This window comes from Aspergillus affinis, assembly GCF_023601865.1.
Source record: "Aspergillus affinis strain CMG 70 chromosome Unknown NODE_4_length_623078_cov_86_301200, whole genome shotgun sequence".
Taxonomy (NCBI): Eukaryota; Fungi; Ascomycota; class Eurotiomycetes; order Eurotiales; family Aspergillaceae; genus Aspergillus; species Aspergillus affinis.
In genome coordinates this window covers 580,712-603,870 of record NW_026515785.1, presented here as the reverse complement: position 1 = coordinate 603,870, position 23,159 = coordinate 580,712, and the positions used below count along the sequence as shown (strand labels likewise).

General features: G+C 50.1%; 8 protein-coding genes across 8 annotated transcripts; 4 read left to right on the top strand and 4 right to left on the bottom strand.

Annotated features, from left to right (window-relative positions):
• Positions 1-2,246: 2,246 nt before the first annotated feature.
• KD926_008085 (lovastatin nonaketide synthase) lies at positions 2,247-3,870 on the top strand (the record flags this gene model as incomplete). Its single annotated transcript, XM_053104368.1, has 3 exons — positions 2,247-2,503; positions 2,719-3,028; positions 3,094-3,870. 3 exons carry the CDS (start codon positions 2,247-2,249, stop codon positions 3,868-3,870), a joined length of 1,344 nt encoding a protein of 447 aa, XP_052960648.1.
• Positions 3,871-4,310: 440 nt separating this feature from the next.
• On the bottom strand, positions 4,311-5,925 carry KD926_008084 (general substrate transporter; the record flags this gene model as incomplete). The annotated part of the gene is made up of 2 exons (XM_053104357.1): positions 4,311-5,675; positions 5,746-5,925. 2 exons carry the CDS (start codon positions 5,923-5,925, stop codon positions 4,311-4,313), a joined length of 1,545 nt encoding a protein of 514 aa, XP_052960647.1.
• A 538-nt stretch (positions 5,926-6,463) lies between these two features.
• Positions 6,464-8,385, top strand: KD926_008083 (glycoside hydrolase family 32 protein; the record flags this gene model as incomplete). The annotated part of the gene is made up of 2 exons (XM_053104346.1): positions 6,464-7,943; positions 8,015-8,385. The coding sequence occupies 2 exons, from the start codon at positions 6,464-6,466 to the stop codon at positions 8,383-8,385; spliced, it is 1,851 nt and encodes a 616-aa protein (XP_052960646.1).
• Positions 8,386-8,599: 214 nt separating this feature from the next.
• KD926_008082 (M50 family metallopeptidase) lies at positions 8,600-9,590 on the bottom strand (the record flags this gene model as incomplete). Its single annotated transcript, XM_053104335.1, has 4 exons — positions 8,600-8,809; positions 8,865-8,909; positions 8,975-9,337; positions 9,405-9,590. The coding sequence occupies 4 exons, from the start codon at positions 9,588-9,590 to the stop codon at positions 8,600-8,602; spliced, it is 804 nt and encodes a 267-aa protein (XP_052960645.1).
• Positions 9,591-10,328: 738 nt separating this feature from the next.
• KD926_008081 (YoaK family protein) lies at positions 10,329-11,359 on the bottom strand (the record flags this gene model as incomplete). The annotated part of the gene is made up of 2 exons (XM_053104324.1): positions 10,329-10,945; positions 11,005-11,359. 2 exons carry the CDS (start codon positions 11,357-11,359, stop codon positions 10,329-10,331), a joined length of 972 nt encoding a protein of 323 aa, XP_052960644.1.
• Positions 11,360-15,225: 3,866 nt separating this feature from the next.
• Positions 15,226-16,233, top strand: KD926_008079 (uncharacterized protein; the record flags this gene model as incomplete). The annotated part of the gene is made up of 4 exons (XM_053104303.1): positions 15,226-15,449; positions 15,504-15,797; positions 15,858-15,932; positions 15,993-16,233. The coding sequence occupies 4 exons, from the start codon at positions 15,226-15,228 to the stop codon at positions 16,231-16,233; spliced, it is 834 nt and encodes a 277-aa protein (XP_052960643.1).
• Positions 16,234-16,645: 412 nt separating this feature from the next.
• KD926_008078 (uncharacterized protein) lies at positions 16,646-21,040 on the top strand (the record flags this gene model as incomplete). Its single annotated transcript, XM_053104292.1, has 7 exons — positions 16,646-16,783; positions 16,866-17,077; positions 17,131-17,158; positions 17,213-18,915; positions 19,557-19,697; positions 19,750-20,280; positions 20,380-21,040. The coding sequence occupies 7 exons, from the start codon at positions 16,646-16,648 to the stop codon at positions 21,038-21,040; spliced, it is 3,414 nt and encodes a 1,137-aa protein (XP_052960642.1).
• Positions 21,041-21,531: 491 nt separating this feature from the next.
• KD926_008077 (t-SNARE syntaxin) lies at positions 21,532-22,761 on the bottom strand (the record flags this gene model as incomplete). The annotated part of the gene is made up of 4 exons (XM_053104281.1): positions 21,532-21,567; positions 21,629-22,192; positions 22,252-22,433; positions 22,503-22,761. The coding sequence occupies 4 exons, from the start codon at positions 22,759-22,761 to the stop codon at positions 21,532-21,534; spliced, it is 1,041 nt and encodes a 346-aa protein (XP_052960641.1).
• Positions 22,762-23,159: the final 398 nt, after the last annotated feature.

Here is a 23,159-nt window from a genome sequence, read left to right as displayed (position 1 = left end):
TGTCGTTTCAATAGATAGGCTTCATCAGGTTAATAGAATTTTGATTGATTGATTGATTGGTTGGCATAGGGTGCATGATATGTTCCGCAAATTCTTTGTTTCTCTCACCTAGCTTGTGCTACAGTATCTACAATTGTGTCATTCATAGGACAGAACCAGCAAATTAAGTCATTCCAAAGCTACATAGCTCAACATGTGTAGAGGCAGCTTGAGCTGCCCAGATGTACTCTAGGCTACGTTTTATATAGAGTATTACTCCATTCATTTGCATTCTCCTTATGGCTTAGGCCTCGTACAGCTCGGACCGATCGAACTCCACCATCCCTCTGAGCTTAACCACTTCATAATTTTCTGGGTATCTCCTGTTTAGGATTTGAAATAATACATCCGACACAATTCTACATTATCCATCTAGTGGGCCTTCTGCATAGATATCCATTCTGCTAATAGGATTTAGAAAAGAAAGAGAATTGAGATGGTCTGATTAGTAGGTCAAGGATAGGAAGAACGTGCCGTAACAAAGTGCTCAAAGATCTTTTCCACATATTCGAATGGAGACATACTGATGGTAACATTAGTCTTAGTTCATTCCCATCACTAGACTGGAATACAATATGCCTTTCACTGATATTTCACAAGAGATATCTGCTATTGAACGTCATACTAACGCCAATGACTGCCGAATTTCGGTAGTCTCTGGCCCACTAATTCCCAAAAGCACGCGAAAATTGTTGATCCATCAATATCCATGTGGCTGCCCGCGGCGACTTAGAGGTAGCGATATAATTTAGGATTTCCCTGGGCTGCATCTGAAGGTGTTGGGCAGAGAAAAGCAAAGCAAGGAGAACGGACATTCCACGTAGGAAAAGCGTGCAACAGACCAGTCTTTTGCGGAGGGGCACTCTTCTTCACATATCTGTCAAAGATAGCAGCTGCAGAGTCTATAGCAAGATGCTTGCTGAAAAGAACGATATGAAGCTCTCACCGATTAACTAGAAAGTGAGAGTTTTCCCCTTCTGACAGAAAATCACAGCCTCGAGTAACCGCTGCACCCTAGCTTAGACAATTTCAAAATTACAAAGCCCAACGGCTTCCAATCTAGACTCCACCGTCTTGGCCACCTAACAGGAAATACCTGAGAGCCCCTGGAAAGAATCTCAAGATGCGGGTTTCCGGTGCGACGAGGCGCCAATGATGCCCTCATTATCAGGCAGAAACATAGCATTTCCTCTATAGGTTTCGGCGCAGTAAATAAGCAATGTACCCAATCGTCGAACGATTACGTCCCAACATATAGTTAGGCTAAACGCATGTTTATTGGCAGAAAGTCTAATGAAATCCGTGGCCCTGATCGGATCTCAAAGATCTTTACTCGATCGGCGAGCGAGAGGCTGGGTGTAATGAGTGCTGCCGAGAAAGATGGACTCAGCCCCCGCAGTGACAAGGTTACGTTTCTGTTTTCCGATGATTAGGCCTCAACAGAAGACAGTATGGCTTAAATAGATATCCTCCATCCAATACTAAAACAATTTCATTTCAAGCCACTCTTTGCCTACTGTGTCTGATTCCCTCCCCAAGGATACCCCGGCCTGTGCCACGTACGATCCGACAGTTGATCCAGGTAGCTATGGCTATCGAGCCAGCCTGGCTTGAGGTCTGGTCTTTACTGTAGTTTTTGTGATCATTGCTATAGGTCAGGCGTATCACATGTTCCGTACCAGAGCTTTTTGGACTTTTTTCTTCATCATTGGGGCCCTGTTCGAAGTGGTTGGCTAGATCGGCCGCTTGGTGGGATTCTGGTGCCCTTATTCGAGGGATCTTTTCATCATGCAGACAGCAAGCCTAATCACCAGTAAGAAGCTGCCTCCCGATCTGCCTCGTCTTTCTTTGATACACACATGGCCGAATAGCTGTCTCACTGTCCAACAACTGATCACCTTCTCCCCGCGCAGGACCGGGATGGGCTCAAGCAGGAATCCATCTTACCCTCTGGGTTTTGATCAAGAAAATTGGTCGACATGTCTCGCCTTTTCCACCGAAGACATATCTGTCCATCTGTCTTTGTATCGATGTGACTTGCTTGACTACCCAGGCTGTCGGCGGAGGGTTAGCGGGCGCAGCCTATAATAAGAGCACATCTACACAGCCAGGAACAACCACGATGGTTGTCGGCATTATTACTCAGCGTCGGATTTGTAATGTATCGAGGCGTCAAAGAACTCTGCGCGAACCGCCCACTCTTTTAAATGACCAGCGCAACTGTTTTCGCCACTATGATGATGATCATGCGGAATGTTTATCGAGTCATCGAGCTGACAGAAGGCTGGAGGGGCTATCTCATCACGCATGAAAAATATTTCCTTGCGCTGGATGCGTTACCGATGGTTCTGGCGATGGGAATATATGTGGTTTTCAACCCTGGGGCGCAGTTTGAGACTCGGGAGATGACGCAGACGCGAGAGATTGGAGAAAATGACCAAGCTGGGAAGAATCCGTTTCAGAGGTATTTGAATTTATAAGAACTAGAAAGATGACAAGAGGGGTTGTTAGGGATGGATGAGATTATCTTTGATATCACTCTACATTAGCATGAAGCATGTTGAATCTAAAGACTTTCTGCAGGGACCGGGTGTACCGCAGTGGTCAAAGACGATGGAATTAATGGATAGATGCTCTGATCGATACTGAATTGGTTGATTGATTGATTGATGCAAGAAGAATTCAGGTCTTCCATGGTGTTGCCTATCTAAAACGCGTAAACATGATTCCGCTACAGTACATGATCAAAGATATGTTTCGTTCATCATTGAGTATGGCGGACTTTGCAGAGTCACATACGATGCGGGAAATGGCCTCAGAGGAATCTGTATCCACACGAAAGATCAATTGGACTGCTGAGACCAACCATGATCGTCGAACTGGAACGGACGTTCGCGTTCTATACACAGGCGCCACTGAGCACTCTGCTGGGTTTGTCCTCCAGAAAATGATAGAAGATAACCCAATCTCGAAGGTCTACTGTGTAGCAGTGCGCTCGCTGGAAGAGAGCCAAGGCCCCAGAGAACTGGCAATTGAATCGGATAAATTGTTCAGCTTGCGGGAAATCTGTTAGATGATAGCCTCGGATTAACAGAGGATCAACTCGAATTCTTGGCTGAAAACGTGGATGTCATTATTCACAGTGCTGCCAATCGGTCTTTCTGGGATAACTACCAGATCATGAAACAGGTTAACGTGCTTCCTGTGCATACCCTGGTACACTTAGCTGCTCTCCGAAGGATCCCAATTCACTTCATGTCTTCGGTCGCCGTTTATCTGTTCAGCGGGCGCAAAGACGAGGACTATCCCGAAACGCGGGCAATGCATCCTCCACCAACAGGCGGTACGCACGGATACTTGGCCACAAAATGGGCAGCAGAGAAGATCCTCGAGAATGCATCGAGCATGTACGGTTTTCCTGTGTATGTTCACCGGCCTGCCCCCGTGGGTCAAGCCCAGCGGTTGTCAAAGGCGACCGTCTTTGCCGAGTTCATGATGTTTGCTCGAGCACTAAGACTCAATATCCCAAGGAACAGTATTCAAGGAAGTATTGACTTGCTGGATCTGTCACGATTTACTGGCGATCTACTTGAGTCTATGATCAGTAATACCGAAGAAAAAGATGACTCTCATCTAGTGCGGTATATCCATCATCGTGCTGATATGAAATTGCATCTGGATGAATGGCAGGAATACGTGGGCGAACATCTCGAGGAGCTGGATATAGACGAAACAGACACACATAACGCAACGCAGTGGATTTCCAAGGCCAAAGAAATTGGGTTCCATTTCTTGAGCAGGAATGGATGCGCGGTGTGTATTCCTATCTAGGCCTGCAGCGCTCAGCTGTAGGCATTGTGCGATGAACTAAGCCTAATCGGGACATGGAGGTGAGGGTGCCTGGAGTCATTCCCAACACCATTATATGCTGGCAGCACAGAACTTCGATTTGACAGGTGAAAGAGAGGAGTTGTATATTTGTTGTTTGTACCATTAACCTCGAAGAATGTTTTTTGCACATCATCACATGTACTGTAGGCTTAATATGATTTAATTCACTCATAATGCTATTCATTGTATCATCATCCTGTAGTTATGGGTGCACCGTTGTTGATATGAATGTTTAGGATGCACTCTGCCAAATCTTCCACACACTCATTCTATGCATGCAACGATATAGAATGGTTTCTTTCTTTTTAAATCAATCGGCAGAAGTACCAAACACCCAAAATCTTCATTATCACCACGGTCAACATCCAACTGCCCAGGTCCTAAGCCTGCAACTTCTCGTCTGTCATAGCTGTTCTCGATTCTATAGTTGTCTCATATTTCCGCCACGCCCGCATGGGAATCCCTGCATCATACATCTCATCGATCTCCGCAAACGTTCTTCCACGGGTCTCAGGCATGAAGAAGTACGCAAAGACAAGGACCCCAGCCATGCAGCCCGCAAAGACGAGATAGGTCTTGGAGCCCAGGTTCGCAGCATCTGCGGAGGTGAGTTGAGGTACGGCTAAGGTTGTGATCACAGCCGTTGTCTGGGCACACATTATAGTGTATGCCATCGTGTGGTTTCGTAACTTGGCGGTGGCGATCTCAGAGGGCATGAGGTTGGATAGGGAGTAGAAGGATGCTGCCCAGAAGAAGTTGAAGATAAATGATAAGGCAGCGATACCCATTGTTGCGCTTTTATTCCCCGTGTCGAATGCGAGACCACCTGCGATACAGTTGATTATGAACAGAGCGGACATTCCGGTGAAGGCTGTTGGCCTGCGGCCTGCGCGATCGATGACAAAAGGGGCTGCTATGGTGCCGGCCAGGGTACAGCAGGATGAGATCACGGTTAAAGTGAAAGCGTCTCCGACACCGATCTCGGTTAGGAAAACTGTGGCGTAGGTGGTTGAGAGAATGATGCCTGAGACCTGGTTCAAGGAGTAGAATGACCCGGCTGTGAGCGTGCGTTTGAGGTTCTGCCGGTTGAAGATCTCCCAGAACTTCACGTTGGCACTGAGCTTACGCTCATTGTCCTCGCACATTTTCATGACTTGGAGCTCGCGAGTCACTTCTGCATCGCTGAACCCACGCAGCTTCCGCAAGTTACTGTAGGCTTGCTCCATCCTGTCTTTGCTGACGAGCCATTGGGGACTTTCGGGGAGAGGAAGAGTCAACACCAACAGGATCGCAGGCAAGACACATTGCACGATGAGCGGGATCATATAGGATCGATGGCCTCCGAGCTGCTCGGTACGCCAAACAATGGTTGTTCCCACGACACCAGCAATGAGAGACAGAATGTTTATCGACGTGACGCTTCTACCTCGCATGGCTGGAGGAACTACCTCGGACATGTACAGTGGTGATGTAGCATTGGCAAGCCCCATAGCGATAGCATTTATGAAGCGTCCAGCGACGAAGGCTCCAAGGTTCGGGGCAAGGACCTGAAGAATACCACCACCAATTGACAGTATGTATGCGGCCAGCAGGGGGATTTTACGGCCGAATCGTGTATTCAAGGGCGAGGTAAGCATTCCGCCGAGGATGGATCCGACAAGGGGGACTGAGAAGAGGAGGTTTTGGTTTCGAGCACTAAGAACATATTTGCCAGTGACTGCGTTGGGGCCTTGATATTTGTCAACCTGGTTTGTAGCGTTGGCTTGTCAGTAGAGGGCCCTTGTTCCATGATTTCCTAGGCATATAAGTACTCACGAATGGTTCCAGTGCTGCTACAGGCGATATGATTTTGTCGTCGAAGCCAAAGATGAATGAGGCTGCGCCAAACGCCGTACATGCCAGTATCAGATACGAATTGACAGTCTTGCCTGGCTGGTGAACAATGTCCACATGCTGAGTGACTGGTTCTTTATCCTTGGCATCGAGAGATTCCATCCTGCCGATTTCGAAGAAATGAGACATACTGAGGGATATATCACCGCAGTTGTGCGACCACACACTCAGTTTTATAGACTCCTATACTCTCCTTCGCTCTCCCCAACTCCTCAAACCCTACGGCCGGGGCGGAGCATTCCCCCGCAACAACACTGCGGAGGGCCCTTTTCCCCGGATGCCCTCTGTTTCTCCGACGTTGCTCCGAAGAACTCCCATCCAACGTGGTCCTACGCGAAGCCAAGAGGTACCAAGAAAGTATCAGTCTGGATTACGCATCCATAAATTCCATTCCTGACTGCCTAAACAGGAATTTTTGATGTTTCAACCTCATCTCAACCGGCACCGGTTTCCAGAGATTAGCCCCCCTATTTCGCCGAAGTAGCGATTCTTATTATGTCACCACCTCGTGTCCTCGGCACGGAGTATCACCTGGCACGGACACGATAAAACTTGAAAAAGCTGTTGGAGAACGTCCTAGTGCTGCAGATAGCATTCCCAATCTCTCCCTCGCTGCCAACTCGTTGTCACTACTTGCAATATGTCGACCCTTATCCATTACCCCCAAGCAACGGGCCTTCATGACAGTGACGCGCAAATCACCAATCAAGGACCCGAACTGAAGAGTGGCAAAGACGAGTCACCCCTTTCGACCTCCCAATGGAGTCCCCAGTTCCATCTCAAGGCACCCCACGGCTGGCTCAACGACCCCTGTGGTCTCGGATATGATCCCTCCACCGGAACCTACCGTGTTGCTTTCCAATGGAACCCACGGGGTAATGACTGGGGTAATGTCTCCTGGGGTTACGCAACATCAAAAGACTTGGTCGCCTGGAAGGCATTCCCATTGCCGTGTCTAGTTCCTTCCACTCCCTATGACCAGTGCGGTGTATTTACTGGGTGTCTTCGTGCTACCGATATCGATGGACAGGATGGTGCACTCACCAGTATCTATACATCCGTTTCGTCGCTTCCCATTCATTACACCTTGCCTTATAAGCGAGGATGCGAGTCCCTCAGCTTGGCCGTCTCGCGCGATGGAGTGCACTGGGAACGTCAAAGCTGTAATCCTATCCTTTCTGGGCCCCCTCCCGACATAGATGTCACTGGTTGGAGGGATCCATATGTTGGACCTTGGCCTTCACTGCAGGAGGCTATAGGCCTCCCCCCTTCGCAGCTATTCGGTTTCATTTCTGGAGGTATCAAAGACGAAACACCGACGGTCTTTGTCTATACCGTCAACCGCACCGATCTCCGTGACTGGAAGTATATCGGACACCTGGCCAACGTGGGGAACAATTTCTGCCCATCTCGCTGGTCTGGCGACTTTGGGGTTAACTGGGAAGTCACGAATCTCGTTTCTCTCTCCGATGACCAAGGTGTAACCCGCGACTTTCTCATTGCAGGAACGGAAGGATGTCTCCACTTTGACGATGCAGCCGCCCAAATGAACCAGACCAGAGCTTTTGAGAAGAGGACTCCCCGTCAGCAGTTGTGGATGTCCGTCACAACAGATCAGGAAGCCAAACGAGAAAACTCGAAGCCACTGGCACAGTACTCCTTTGCCGGTGTATTTGACCACGGGTGCTTTTATGCTGCCAATTCGTTCTTCGACCCTATGACTTCCCAGCACGTTGTCTTTGGTTGGGTCACGGAGGATGACCTCCCTGACCATCTGCGACATGCGCAAGGATGGAGCGGAATGATATCACTGCCGCGGGTGCTGAAAATGGTCACGCTTGACAATGTGACCAAGGCTCGTCACTCGGCCCTGGATTCTATTACTTCCATCGAGACCCAACCCAACGAAACAGGCTCATACACCATCCGGACATTAGGCATCCAACCTGATCCGCGACTCCAAAAACTACACACCAAAGCATTCAGTGCTGAAGTGCAAGGTCTGAAGCTACACAGCCCCGTCCCGGTCTCGTTACAGACATCAACATGGGAAATCAAAGCCGAATTCACCGTGAACAAGAACTGCAGTTCCGTCGGGTTTGCCGTTGCGCATAGTGCTGGTACGTCTATACTTTCTCCCTCTCCCTCTCCAACCTCCACAGCATAACCCCATCTCTAACCCCTACCCAAGACGCAGCAGCCAAGACAATAGTCTCCTGGTACCCCTCGACCGAAACATTCACCATCACTCGACCCACTCCCGACGATCCTCAAATCAACCACGCTCCTGAAACCGCCCCGCATACCCTCTTCACGTCCAAAGACACGAACGGCGAAGATAGAGAAGAAATGCTTTCTATTCAAGCCTTTTTCGATGGGAGTGTCCTAGAGGTATTCGTGAACGAGCGGACGGTCATCACGACTAGAATATACTCGCTAGCTAAGAGGTGTTTCGGAATGGCTTTCTTTGCGGGGGCTGAGTCGGAGGGCTCAGATTCGTCGCATGATGAGCCTGCGGCTGTTTTGGTGAGGGGCATGGTGTGGGATGGGCTTGCGGTTTGAGTGATTAGGGCGTACCAGCCATATTCTATTATTGATACATATCTTAATGGGAGGAATCAAAAAGCCAATTAATCTTCATTAGTCATATCTGCCCGCAGAATCCTAGTATAAAAGCAATCGTAAAATCCTCCATGTCATCAGATCGAATCTTTGCCCAATCCTCATAAAATCAGGTCAAGTGACTTCGTCGTAAGCACTAGTTGACTTGCCAACTTCAACGCGTTGGAATAAAGTCCTGCGAGTCCTTCTGTTGCTCACTGAAGGATTGGTGGAATGCGGCGATCCCAGCAATGATACCGATTGCCATGAACATGAGCGAGATGAGAGACCAAATAATACCCCAGCAACGAGAAGACCCGCCGTATCTCTGGGCAAACTGACTGGCGTCCGAAGTATTCACTTTGCGAAGGATGAGATCGTCGCACTTTAATAAAAAGTTAGTTTCCACAGAACAGGAAATTCAAGACGACCGAACTTACGATATCCCAGACGCTGTAAAGCGCAGACATAACACCGATAAAAAGCTAAGCATTTGTGAGCTCTCCGATACAACATCCAAAAAGGTCAAGAGGAAAGAGGGAACACATACCACCACCCATCTCAGGGCCTCACCATGCGCGATAAACCAACATGCCACGAGTAACCCGACCGCCAGAAGTACAGTGATGATAGTGAGCCAATCCCGTCGCGCCCACCAGAGCGTGAGCAAGAAGCAGACGCCAAGGACGATACTAGCCACTTTACTAGCGACGATATTAAACCCGGCGAAAATCAGCAGCGCACCGATGATCGACGAGCCCAGATATCCCGCGGGGAGAGTGACGGCGCTGATTCCGCCCTGCATGTGCGTGACGCCGCCCTCGTGCGGATCAAGGGAGATCGACTTGACGCGCCCGCCGGTGCAACATGCCGTGATGGCATGGCCGAATTCATGGAACGCAATGACAAGCATCTGTGTTTGGGGATTAGTTGCGATGCTTATGCTTGTTGGGACGATCTCAAGTATTCTGGCGACTTACCTTGAACGGCCACAGCGACCATCGCACGTATGGCAGGTTCCACAAAAGCGCGATCACCACCACGTAGGCGGCCATTACCCCTAGAGTTACCGCCTGGGTGTGGTTGACGGTCAGATCGCGCTTGGCGACATGAGTGTCTGCTGCCTCTAGGGCTCGTTTTGTCAGCGACTCATAGTAAGGCGCCATGGTGAGATTTCGTGATAAGATTTGTGCAGAAAGCAGAGACAAACCAGGAAGGAATGATATTTATTTGAGTGTGGCTCACATGCGTTGATGCCTACGCGTTCGCCCTGCCGGCCACAGTCAATACTTGCCCCATCGGGCTTAGCTGGAAGTTGCCAAGGGATTAGCATTATTTTTAGCCGGTGGGTACGTGGCTGGGGCCTCTCCGCCACAGCCCTATCTGCCTGCGGTGTCAACGTGCATTTGCCATTTGGGAGTGGTTTCCAGGGTGACAGTCTGAATAGTTGCTTACACTGCCAGTTTGGGCAAAACATTTTCTTTACAACGAATCGCTTCAGCCGAGTGACTTGAATATTTCGAATTATCATAAGGCATAGAGAATAATCATAAAAAGGGAAGAACATTGACTGTATAGAAGTCACGAGAGAACACCTTCGACAGGAAACACCGGTATTCAAGAGAGAGAAAAGCGAATGACGCAACAGGGACAAAATAATTTCCTTTGTTGGAATGAGAACTACATTCCTCCATGACATCAACAACAATCATACAATGTTCATCACCAGAATCCCAAGAACAAATTACCCTCAGGGCCCATTCCAATATGTCATAAACCCCGCCATGGACAGGTACTCCAACGCTCATTCATGCAATCATCAAAGCTCATATGAGAGACAAAAGAAAAGAAAGAAGAAAGTCATACATCGTAAGAGTATATTAACGAAGGTGAACAACACCCACTCACCCCTCAATATCCCCTTTTCTTGCGCGATCCCCCTTCCACACCACCCACCCAAGGGTAATCGCCAATTTCAGCCCCATGGCCAGCCACAAGCTGGCCGACATGTTCGCCACCTTGGACAAGCCGCCCGCCGTCATGGCGCCCAGGAACAGAGCCAAGAAGGCCCCGACCCTACGGTTCCGCTTCGGGTTGGAACGCCACCCACGGGAGTACAGCTTCGGATCCACGAGTAGATCACACAGTAAGGTTGTGAGCACGACAGTGGGGATCTCGTCAAAGGCAAGGATGCGTGAGGCACAGATCTGGCCGCCGGCTTGGAAGGCGAGCAGCGAGATGGGGAGCACCTGCATCCATTCGATCGGGGAGCGAGGGTCTTCGGGCTTAGGGCTAACGACTCCGAGTTGGACGAGCATGGCGGCGGCGAGTATGCAAGCTGTTTGTACGCCGAAGGAGAGGATCATAGTTGAGCGCCGGCGTGGGTTGATTAACCGCGAGACGTGAATGAAGATAAGATTGCTCATTATAAATGTTGTCAGGGCGATGAGGGACTTGGCCCACAGATAAGCTGGATAGGCTGGTTGGCCTGAGGCGCCGAGAGCAATGAAGACCGTATTCCCTGTCTTGGGTTAGCTTGCTGAGGTTGCCCTAAGTAGGTGGGCAGAGAGATAAATATACCGGTCTGCATGCTGGAGAAACTCCCCCAAGCGTTGAAAGACAGTCCATCAACCAGACCACTTACAAAACCGCAGATGACGAGAATGACATCGGTATGCGCGGTGTCGATCTCTGTGCGGAAGTGTCGGGATAAGGTCGAAAGCAATGTGGTGTCTTCGGAGTAGATTCCTTGGTTTCCAGAGAGAGAAACGGTCGTACTTCCTCCTACAGACCACAAGCCCGTTGGATCTTTGGATTCATCGTCCAGACGGGGCATGGAGGGATTGGGGGCTGCCGGCGTGTCCCAGTAGATAAGTTGGTTACTGGGGGGCGGAGCGGGCTGTATCTCTTCACCGGAAGTGGGAGGATGCCGCATAGTTTGTTCTGAGAAGTTTTAATGGAGTATATAGCTGTTCCAATTGGGGCGCTTAAATTGGGGAATATAATTAGTCTGAACGATTGGGTAGAAAAAGTATCTTGAGTAGAAAAAAAATTCGGTGGAGGAAAGGGAGAGATCCGCTCTGCTCGAGGACAAGGCTGCAGGTTTATATCCACGATTCAAACCATCCTCTCCACTCCCAAGAAATTATAGAAAGGTGTGCCAAGACAAGATCCTGTCGCTATCGGCCCAACTATCGCGCGCGGAACGACGGTTCCTCCATCAATGCGGTTCCTTATCAAGAGCATCCATGGCGGACTCGTGCCTGGCGTTACACCGCCGGAAGATGCGTTTCAAATCAACCCATGGCGAAATTGATATGCAGACCGGCACATATCGACAGGTCCAAATGCTACGGTGGATAAACATAGACAACATACCACAGAAGAAGGGGAAAATTGGGAATAAAATCAAAACAGACAGGCTCCGTAGAAAGAGACAATCGGGTACCCCTATCTGTGAGTATTCTGACGCATTGGCATCTCACATCTACCCGACTTTGGATTCATCGCAGAGATGCATCTTGGCACCAGCTTGGCACCACCATCCAAGCGTCACTGCAGTTTTCGTCGCCGGAGCTCCCGCCCTCGGGTCCCGTAAGTAGGGGCAAGATCTCTCGACTCCAATCAGATCGATGAGAACACGGAGGATGGTGACTCGGCAGAACTATCTTGTCCGTCGATCCGTGGGAGATGATGCCAAGATTGACCCTCAGGCATCTTCATTTCCGTGCTCTGGGGTTGGAAGGTTGGAGTTTGGAAACAGAGGATTGCTGACCGGTGGAATTCTTGGGACGTCGTCTTGGCGTGATGACGATTCCGTCTCGGTCAAGATCCTGAGGTGGAGGGATGGTATCATTTTGGCGTCCAGAGCGGCTCCGTTGGCGTGGATTGTGTGGAGTCTGGAGAGAGAAGATCCCTGGGGTGAAGTTGATCAACTCTGTTTGTCCCAGAACTCGGAAGATGAAACATCGTGGCGGACTTTTCATCCAATCGCCCGTCGCTTGTTATACAGTATCTTCATTTAAACCCGGACCGGCGCTTGCTGTAGATTCAAAATAGCACATGACTCACAGAAGATAGGCAGGTTTGAGGTTTTCCACGAGAACATCGCCCCGTCTGGACTCTTCGTGGACGTTGACCGGAAGCCAAGATGATCGGCGTCAGGCAGGAGCCGAACCTCTACTAGTTCACCTAGAATCTGCCGGTAGAAGGACTGGCCAAGGGATGATCCCCAGCGACTAGCGGTCCATAGTCCCTCGCTAGCGAGTCTTGTCTCAAAATCGCAAACAGTGGATGCTGATAACACAGCCTCAAGCTTACCATATGCCGTCTCTCGTCAGTGATCCCTCGCTTGCATTTTCTTTTTGGTGCGCTCAGCCACGCTGGCCAGAATTCAAACCGCAGGGCTTGGCACCTCCTAATCAAGAGAAGAGAAAACGAGGTGTCACTTGAAAACTTTTTTGGCTGACCAGTGATCAACTTGTTGGCGACCACGGTGGCTCTCGGGAGCGTACGGGTCTCGGGAAGGACATCTAGATCGCTGAGACCGTCACTCGAAACTATTGGCGTAGTAAGAAACACAGCCTGCGCTAGGAGGGTTCCGTCTCCGGGATCCATTGGCTTTGTGAGACGAGATAAGCGTCGCTCTGGCCAGCAGGATGGTAAATAATAATAATCATTATTGTAATCATGACTGACAAGGGACTGGACTCCCGCAAAAGCAATCCTCCCTTCCCGCCAAGGCAAATGGCACAGATCATCCCACGCCAAAACATGACCACACTGCGATATTCTGGTCGCATTGTCGGTCTTTGGCTTTTTGTCAATCGTCTAGACCAATGCAAGACTATCAGGCCCTCCACGAGCTGGTCCAATTGATTCTTCGGTCAGTAGGCAGTTACAGACTGGCTTGGCGAGAACTGTCGATAGAACCTTGTTTTTAAGCGCATCCAAGCCGTTGATCCCTGAAGGAACTGCGAAGGAATGAACCGCAGACAAACCTAACTCCTCCTCCGTCCCCGCGGCAAATCATTGGGCACACACGCCGATCTGACTGCACAACTCGCCCAAGATAGTAACTGGATATCAGATCCGCCACTTCTGTCCACGGATCCTGGTTGATGCTTACTCCTGTACGTCACGCAGGGAGAGGCGCCCTTCTCTCTAAAGGCAAATACTCGTCTACGCGTCTAAAGCGTCCCGTCTACCGTGCTGAATACCCTTTTCAGATCTGGGCAGTGGAGCAGAGGAACATGTTGCCTCCTATCGACTTGGCCTGCGGGGGACAAGACCCTGGTCTTGGTGAAACGATTGGCAGCCTGAGCTTTCCTATTGGTCTTATGCCCTGCTAAATAACTGAAATAACCTTGATTTGAATGCATGTTTGGGGTCATCCCGCAATTAGGTCTTGGTATGATGCTGCGGATTCCGCTCATACCCGATATAGCTGTTTCGAATACCATGAAATCTGCTATTTGAAAGATTGTTGCTGCGCATTCTAGGTTGATGCTTGTTCCGCTATAAAACCGTACTTTGCTGCGCCAATAAGAAATAAAGAGATTGTTCGTTGCCAGGAAAAACTGGGTCACGTTATCTGAGCATGATCATTGATCTCATCGTGTTGTAGTTGTGTTTGATAGCCATTGGAAGGCTAGGATACTTGGCGAAAACCACGGATAATAGTTGAGCTGTGCTGTAGATTGTCCATTTATTCTATTTAACTCAAATTGGTACTTATGGGTGTACACTTGCAGGCATTTTCCTAGGCTACATTGATTCTTTAGTTAGCTGCGCTGCGTGAAATGACATTGGGCTGACAATGAAGAGATGGAAGCTTATTGGAGAATCTAGACAGTCCTGAAATGCAATGTGTCTTTCCTGATCCTTCATAATTTCCTGGTGCAATGGTACCTTGGGGGGCAAGAACCCGTTTATGAGGTTGCTACAAATGGCAGTCTGCTTTTGGTATCACCTAGGCATTGCAGGTTCACGCAACAACAACCAAGCGAACGAGACCTGACAGGGCTTACCCTAATCGAAGCGAGTATATCACTTAACATCACACAGAACCTCTCGCACATACATAACCCCATTTCCTTTCACCCTCATACAACATAACTGCTTTGGTTCCCAGTTCTTTATGATGCTTCCATTATTGATTCACGTTGTGCTATGTTTCAGCTTGCTCTAGTAGCCATATTATCTTGTATTCACGAGACCCAATACTCAGTCCAAGATCTAGCCCCTTTACAAGCTTAATCTTCAAAAGTTCGTTTTCCTTATGTTGAGGAAGTTCGATGAGGTTTGTTAGGGTTTTCTTATGTTCCCCGCCCCCGCGTCGCCTACCTAGATATCCCCATATTGAAGTCATCTCTCACCACCACGTCACTTGAATGTATATCTCTCAGTAATTATGTGATGTTAATCCTCATAATTATGATAGCTTATAAGATCCAGTCAGCCTTCCTACGTACACCCTAGCTTAGTGTTATCTCAAATCCTCAAGCACAAATAACAGTGAATATCGATACCCATGTTGACGTATTTCGCATATACTGTCTGCTGAAATTCACGGCCATGAGCCTCGTAGTGACGGAAACACAACTCTTGATACAAGGACTACTTGTCTTTCGTTCAACCCCCTGCCTCCTCTTCCCTTTCCCTCTCTATTTCTCTCTTTCCTCTTCAGTCCGCTTCTTATCCTTCTTTCCCTTCCTTGACAACCCAGTGTATCCTTGTCAGCTCGAAAGCACACACTCACACTACATCTGCTCCCACCTTCTGTGCTTCTACTCAGCCATCATGAGTAGTGAGCCAGAAGTCGGTGGTAGTTACGGCCGAGACTTCCCTCGTGGAAGCCTCCTGCATCAAAAAGTGGGACATGAGCTTGAATGGGGATTCTTCAAGTATCTTTTCACCGGTATCCTTTGGGAGAAACCGGACAACGGCTATGGAGAACGTCAGGGCCTCATGAAAGCGCGAGATATTCTCCTCGGAAAGAATGTCTTTGTCAACGTGAGAATCCTGTAAGTGTGTCCCTGATATGTTCGATGCGTTCAGTTTATAGAACTAACCCTTAGGTGCAGCAAGAACTGTGACCTTGAAGATGAGAAGGTAGTCGCCATGATCGACCGTGCCAACGAGGCTTTCGATTATGAAGTCAATACTTTCCATCAGCTTTATGATACCGGCCGCACTCCTGTTGTCATCACCTCTACTAGGATTCTCCAGGACAATGGTTGGGAGAACCCTGGCGGCTACCTGCACATATACGTGATGGAGGAGTACCCCCTGCTGGGCCTTGACGATGCATTCGACGTCATGTCGGAGGCCAACATCCCCATGCTTGAGAACGAACTTTACTCGTGCTTCGGGTATATATCCCTTCTATCTTCAAAGTGGCGGTTTTATCTTGCTAAATGACGTCCGGACAGCATCTTCTTCCGCCACAGGCTCGCCTATTACGCGGCTGACTACGAATACAAGTATGATGCAGCGCGGAAGATCTTGTAGGCTTACCAATCAACCCATTTTCCTGAAGATGTGAAGCACTAAGGTCTTTCTCATAGGTTTGCGGTCAACATCGAGAACTTTCACTCAGTCCGGGACCTCGACGACCTTGAAGCGGCGGAAAGTTACTTCTCGGGAGTCATTCGCAATCTTCAGCGCACGATTGAAATCAAATCAGCCCGTGCCCTGGAGGCTCGCTCTCGCGCACTCGCGTCTCACAGCATGTTCGAAGGTACCGTGGAGCACTGGGAAGATATCAACGACGAGCACCCTTTGACTGAATTTAACACTCGCTCCTAGTTCGCCCGGTACGCTGCATGCTGCTCTAGAGACCTTGGTTGGCTCGATCGTCAGATCAGCCTCCAAGGACTCTTACCGGTGGGCTGAATCGACCCGATTGTGAGCTGTGGAAACAATACCGATTTGGTGATGGTTTGAAATGGGAAATCTCGGAAGCTTGAACAACTGTATCTCTAAGTCTTCGGTCCCTAGTGGAATTCAAGTCTTCCTTTTATCTGGCTGCTCTGTGGTTGGTGCTATGCTATTAAATGATGTAGACGTTGTTGTACAGCGCTTTTTTGTACCTGCTTTAGTTTCTCCGCTTAACTCCGGCCAACCCCATCATCTCCACATTCTTCATCCTTCATCCTTCATCCCGAGAAGCGATGCAGAGTCCTCACACAATCCATGCACGCAGGACAACCATCCACTAATGACTGTCACCACGCCGCGGCTGGGTCAAAAGCGTCATTTTAAATTCGCCCACGATGGCGGATCTGCCCGATCGTGCGATGTCCCAACAAACCATCCCAGCCGTCGGGAACCCACCCAAAACGCCCTCATGCGTGATGTGCGCAAACAAAAAGGTCAAATGCGATCGCAGGTATCCTTGTTCAGCTTGTGTCAAACGTGGATTCGAATGCGTTTACCAGGCCCCTTTGCCCCCGCGTCGTCGCAAAAGGTGGGCCTCCAGGAATTCTCACGCCTTCATCCGCCCGTGTCCCGCCAGACCAGACACCAGCTCCTCAGGTCCCACAGGGCGCGTAGACTCCCAAGCAGACGCGCTTGATAGCACTCCAGCGACATCGCAGGGCGAGTCGGGAGTGCTGATCACAGGGGCTGGAAGATCGGTCTACATGGACAAGTGAGTGTTCTCTCGGACTATGCTTTGAGGATACGTCGCTAACTAGGAGATAGTAATGTTTGGACAAGTGTTCGTAATGAGGTTTGTTTGTCCGATTTGTTAAGCTTCTACAAGTGCAATACTAACTAGTTGAAGCTCCCTCGAGCAGAAGAAATGTCAGAAAGTGACTCCATTTCCTCCCTTGAAGACGATCAGGATGAAATCTATATGCTGCTGGACTCATCGAAGAAGAAAAGCCTAATCTCACTACACCCCAGCCCATTGCACATATTCAAACTCTGGCAGACCTTTCTCCAGAATGTAAATCCGCTAATCAAACTTTTGCATGCCCCGACCGCTCAGCAACAGATACTCGAGGCCACCGGGGACTTGACAGGCGTCTCGAAAGAGTTCGAAACATTGATGTTCTCCATTTACTGTCTTGCGGTAGTTTCCCTGAACGAGAAAGAGGTTCAAGACTCTTTCGGGGAGCAGAAAACAACTCTTCTTTCGCGATACAGACGGGGTGCTCAGCTTGCGTTGGCAAAAGCAGGCGTCTTACGAACTTCGAGCATGGTGGTATTGCAGGCCTTTCTACTATTCTTGGTATGTTTTGATCAACCACCCGGCGATACTTCGCTCACGTCAGAAAAGCTTGCTATGCGTGCCTTCTCCGACTCCGAATCTGTTTGGTCTCTGTGTGGCGTAGCCATACGAATGGCCCATCGTATCGGTCTCCATCGAGACGGCTCCCAGCACGGTCTATCTGTGTTCGACACCGAAATGCGACGCCGTTTGTGGCTCCAACTGATGATCTTAGACGCTACCACTGCTCAGAGCTCCGGCATCACGGCACAAACCTCTCTGATGAGAGCCGACGTACGACGTCCCTCCAATGTCAACGACAGCGACCTGGACCCGCGCATGACGGAGAGCCCTCGCGAGCATGACGGCGCCACCGAAATGATATTCTGTCTGGTGCGGAATGAATTTGGGGAATGGTTAGAGCGATGGTCCACGGTAAACAAGTTTTCCAATGGGATCTGGGGGTTCCTGAGGTCGCCTTCACTTACGCTGGCCAAGAAGGATGAAGCGATCAATGAACTCAGTGGCGCGCTGGAGTCGAAATTTCTCCGATATTGCGATCGATCCATCCCGTTGCATCTTATGGCGTCAGTCGTCGTCCAGACCATCATTTGCCACATGAGGCTCGCGGCGCATCATCCTCGTCAGTATAGCAACGGGGAGAGCATCGACCAGAAGGAGCGAGACTACATGTTTTCCCTCTGTCTACAGATGGTAGAGAATTCCGTCGCGGCTCAAACAAATGCGGCCATCCAGCAATATGCATGGCATGTAGAAAACCATGTTCCGTGGGACGCCTGTATACACATGCTCTACGAGTTGGGACATCGCGTAAACGACAAGGAAACCGGAAGGGCCTGGTGTCTTCTCGACGAGATCTATCGTTACCACTACTGGCAGATGAAGAACCGATCGAAAAACTCGCTCTATATTGCAATGCGACGACTTCTTATGAAGGCTTGGAGTGCACACACCGAGGAGCGAATCCGTCAGAACAAGTCGACGCTACCCCGTCCTTGGATTATCTCCAAATTGTCCTCAGGTACGAATACGCAAGGAGTCGGTGATTCGCGGATCGCATCTTCTTCTCCACCTAATAATGCAGCGCAAGAAGTGGTTCAGGGGAACTGCGAGCCACCTCAGGACGCGCGATTGGGTGTCACTGAGGCGATCGACTTCGGGGGCGATATTGAAGATCTTGAACTCAGCCCGATGGATTGGTGTCAGTGGGACGATCTGCTGCAGCAGTTTACCAATAGCGACGCATGGGGGGAGTGAAAATGGAAACCCGAGATCAATACATCGAAAAATGTGCCTGTTCCAAACTTCCAAAGTTCGCCTGTGGGCCGTTTTCGGTGGGCTGTCAGAGCCAAGCAATTATGGAGCCCCTTCCAGAGACAATAATCCGTCGACCGGTCACTCGACTTCAGCAATAAAACATTCAATAACACCCTGTCTTATAGACCTGCATGGCTTTATCGACGTCATTCATGGAACATCACTTGTTGATCCAAAGCCGGTTTCTTCTCCGCATTATCAAGTTCAGCAATTTAAATTTAAGGTGATTGACATGCTATGATGTACGCCGTTCCTGGCCGAAAGCTCAGCCTTAAGGTCCCTACGGACGCAACTCATCTCCTGCGGCAGTGCGACTCCATCGTTGGGCGGGTTCCCACGGTCAGGCTGTTTCAGTGTGATTAGCCAATCCACAATTGCGCCCCAAAAGGCTGTGATTCGGTCTGACGGCTCCAGAATTTGGTTCTATTCTCGTTTTGCTCGTATCCCGCACCATAAAACCAGCGTATTTCCGGTCGGAGTAAAGCCAACTCTCAGCCCTTCAGGCAGCCAACCAAAGTCATCCTCAGCCACCGTCCTTTTAGAAACTCTCTCCGTTTAAGACCGCCACGATTCCTAGACATGGTGCAAAGCCTGCCTCCTTTAAGATCCCCAAGCAATCGCCATGTCTGCGAACCATGAGTCCCACGGTCGTTCATCGCTTCCGCCACATCATTCATAGAGCCCGTCATTCGGTTTCGCGTCAGCGCAAGCCAACCATGTACGCCCTTATCCACCCTTTCGTCGTTTCCTAGGTGCTAACTTGTCATCAGAACCTCTCCAACTCGCAATGAGCCCCTCTGGGAGCGACTGCCGACCAACGTCCTGGTCCAGGTCCTGGCAGAGTGCGATCTCTACGACATTTACTCTCTTATCCTGACTTGTCGCCGCCTGCACCGGCGCATCTATCGCAATGAATTCGCCATCGCCCAGGAATATCTGCGTCGTCGCACACGACGACTTCAGTTTTCTGAGGATCTGGAATACGATGAATTGATCGATTCGCCCGGCGACGACCTGTCCTTCATCTCGGACCTCTTTCCCCCTCCACCACCGCAGTACACCGGTCTCAATACCGATATGCGCGACGATCTCCCCGAGTATACACTCGGATATCTCGCGGACCTCACGCGATGCTGGACGACCTGTATCCGACTCTCCTACTATCTCGCCGAATACGTCGTCCAGAATCATCTGCAAACCAATGCGATCGCTCAACCGCTCTGGTCGTCCTCTAAAACCCAAAAGGAAGTGGTATACAGTCGAGCGGTCGGACTCTTGCAAGCCCGTCTCCTATACCCCATGTACGTCATCTCCGCTCTCTCCCTCTCCCTCTATGTCTCTCTATGCCTATTGTCTATCAAGCGATCCGACCCTCTCTAACCAAGAACAATAATATTCAGGGCCTACCTGATATTCTTCCTCGAAACCAACGCCACAGCCCTCGACTCCAACCAGCCTCTCTCTCAACAATCCATCCTCCAATCTCCCCCGTTCACAGACACCTCCATCCTCCTCTCCACCCACCACTGCATGCACCTCCTCTGCGCCTCCGTCCAGCGCCTCATGGCCCCCGAAATCCCACACACCTCAGCAGAGAATTGGCTTGGCCTACTCCTCACCACATCCACACTCGAGCGGCTCATGGATTTCTTCATCGCCGCAGCCGCCGACTCCTCCCCCTCCTCGGGCACCACGAACACCACGAAACGAAAACCCTCCTCGTCATCCTTATCCCCACGATCCAGCCCCTCGTCTTCCCCTCCTTTACCATCTCTCTCGTCGTCCTCGTCAACCTGGACCCAGAGACGCGAGTTCATGTGGCGTATGCGTGCCGATCTAGGCGAATTCCTGGCCCTGGCTGGAACCAGGGCTGGGGCGCGGTATAGCATTTCTGGGGGTTCGGACCACCCGTTACCCAGTCTGGGGAGTATATGGTTCGGGGCGGCGCAGAGGGAGATCTGTCGACGGGGCGCGATCCCACATTTCTCTGATGAGGTGCCGGTGCTGCATGGGTCTGGGGTGCTGCTGGGGTGTGAGTTTTGTGATGGTGTTTCTTTTTGAGAGAGCTGGTTTTTTGGTTTGGTTGGTTGGTTGTTTGTTCACTCTGTATCTGGATGTAGGGACTTCGTGGTTTCTACTTACTTATTTATACCCTTTGCTAGCGGGCAATTTTACTATTTATTCAGTCTTTGGCATTGACAGTAGCAGTATGTTGAAGAAAAGATGTGCATAGTATGGAATTGAATGGGTAAGGGAAAAACAATAATCTATCGAGGAAAAAAAAGAATAATCACATATTTACTTCACAATCCTTACCAAGGGATAAGGTACCGTAGCAGCTAAACTGAATATAAGGCAGAAAAAGAAATGAAAACTCTATCCACGCCAAAAGCATGAAGAAAGTGATAAAAGACAGGCAATGCTATAAGCGTGGTATGCATGATTCATCAAGCACAGCGTGACGAATGCGTGCCAATATTAATACATCATTAGGGGTAGCAAAAAAAAAAAAAAAGAGAGAGAGAGAGAGAAAGAGAAAAGAAGGGGGTTTTCTATCCAGAGATCAACACCCAGAGAAGGAAGAAAATCTATCCCAAGTCAGTTTTACCGCATATAAGATGAAGGGGGGAAGGGCCATATGGAACGTACCATCAAAACTCCAAACATTTTAGCAATCAGCCAGCGGTTCCCAGAGACTCGCACCCAGTATTTCATTAGTTCACGTTGCGCTCCTTGCACGTTGTCCACCACGTCTTCGGTGTTGGCGTCTATCCGCTGGATCATTTCCGATTGCTCGCTGACCATCTGCGCCAATTGGCCAAAGATCCCGCCGAGTTCGTTGATGGTGCGTTCGATGGCATCGATCGCTTCCCCACGCGCCTGGATGTACGAATTACTCGACTGCGCCTCTTCCATCACCAGTAATTGTTGGTCTGAGTGCAAGGACGGACGACTCAATGGCGACGGGTTCGACGGCTCCAGTGTCAACAGGTCGGAAGCACCGCCCGGCTGAGGCGTTCGTCGTCCGGAGGGATTGTACAGCGGAGAATCCGACCGCTGGGTATCGAGTGCGGACTGCGACTTTGACGACACGGACGATACAAAGTTCTCGGTTCGGGAGCGCGATGCTTGGATGTTCTTGGTGCGGACCTCCAGCACTTCCTTGAAGTTGGCGCCTACATCGGCCAGCTTGCCTTGCAGCATCACCACAACCTGTCATCGGAGATATTAGCCACCAGCGTTGACCCGATCCATTTGCTCAGCCCACATACGTTATCATTATGTTCTCCTTCTTGATCCGCCTTCGACCGATTCGACTTAGGATGTTGCGAGAGCGTAAGCGCCTGCAGTCCCGCGATCTGCTGGTTCAGCGCCGCCAGATCTTGTTTGATCACGTAGGTCAATTCCGAGATCTCAACGGGCTTGTCGTCGAAGAGGGTCTTTCGCTTCGCCACTGTAACCAGCACATTGCACATTAGACAACAGAGCACATCATGCACCAAATCAGTTCCATCCTACTCACACTCTGCCAGTCTCTGTAATTTCGCCGTGGTCCCCGTGATGCCGCGACCGATTTCAGCCGCTTTCCTAGCAAACTCCGACCGCGATCTCTTGCCGCCCGGGGCATTTCCGTCCTCGTACCCGTTGGCCTGTCGTCGCTGGGTCTCCGACAGCAGATTCTGTCGCTGCGCCCCCACCTTCGACGAAGCCATGCGTTTCTGGGCCTGGCCCAGGATGGCGTGGAATTCGCCCGTACGATCTTGAATGGACGGGCCGGTCATTGTGTTCAGCACGGTCGCAAAGAGGATGTGGAGAAATGTTGGTTTGTATTAGGTGACCAATATGAGCGGCCAATCAGTGAGGGTCAGACAGCGTGCCAGAAGTGTTCAGTATGCGGTTATACTCCGTCTGGGGGGGAAGCTCGATCTAATCGATAAGGAGGCAAAAGCAAGTTGAGACGTGTCCGGTTGTCGGCAACGGGAGAAAGATTAAAGTCAAAGAGGCAGAAGAAAGAAGTTGAACGAGTGGCGCTAAGGTCAGTGGGAGGGGAGAGATTAGGACGATGAGATCAAGCGAGGCATATCAGATCAAGAGAAAAGAGCAGAAGGCTGGAAACGTAATGGGCGGACGACTTTCTTGTCCGGGGGAATTCGTTGCCCGCCGAAACAGGCAAAGACGC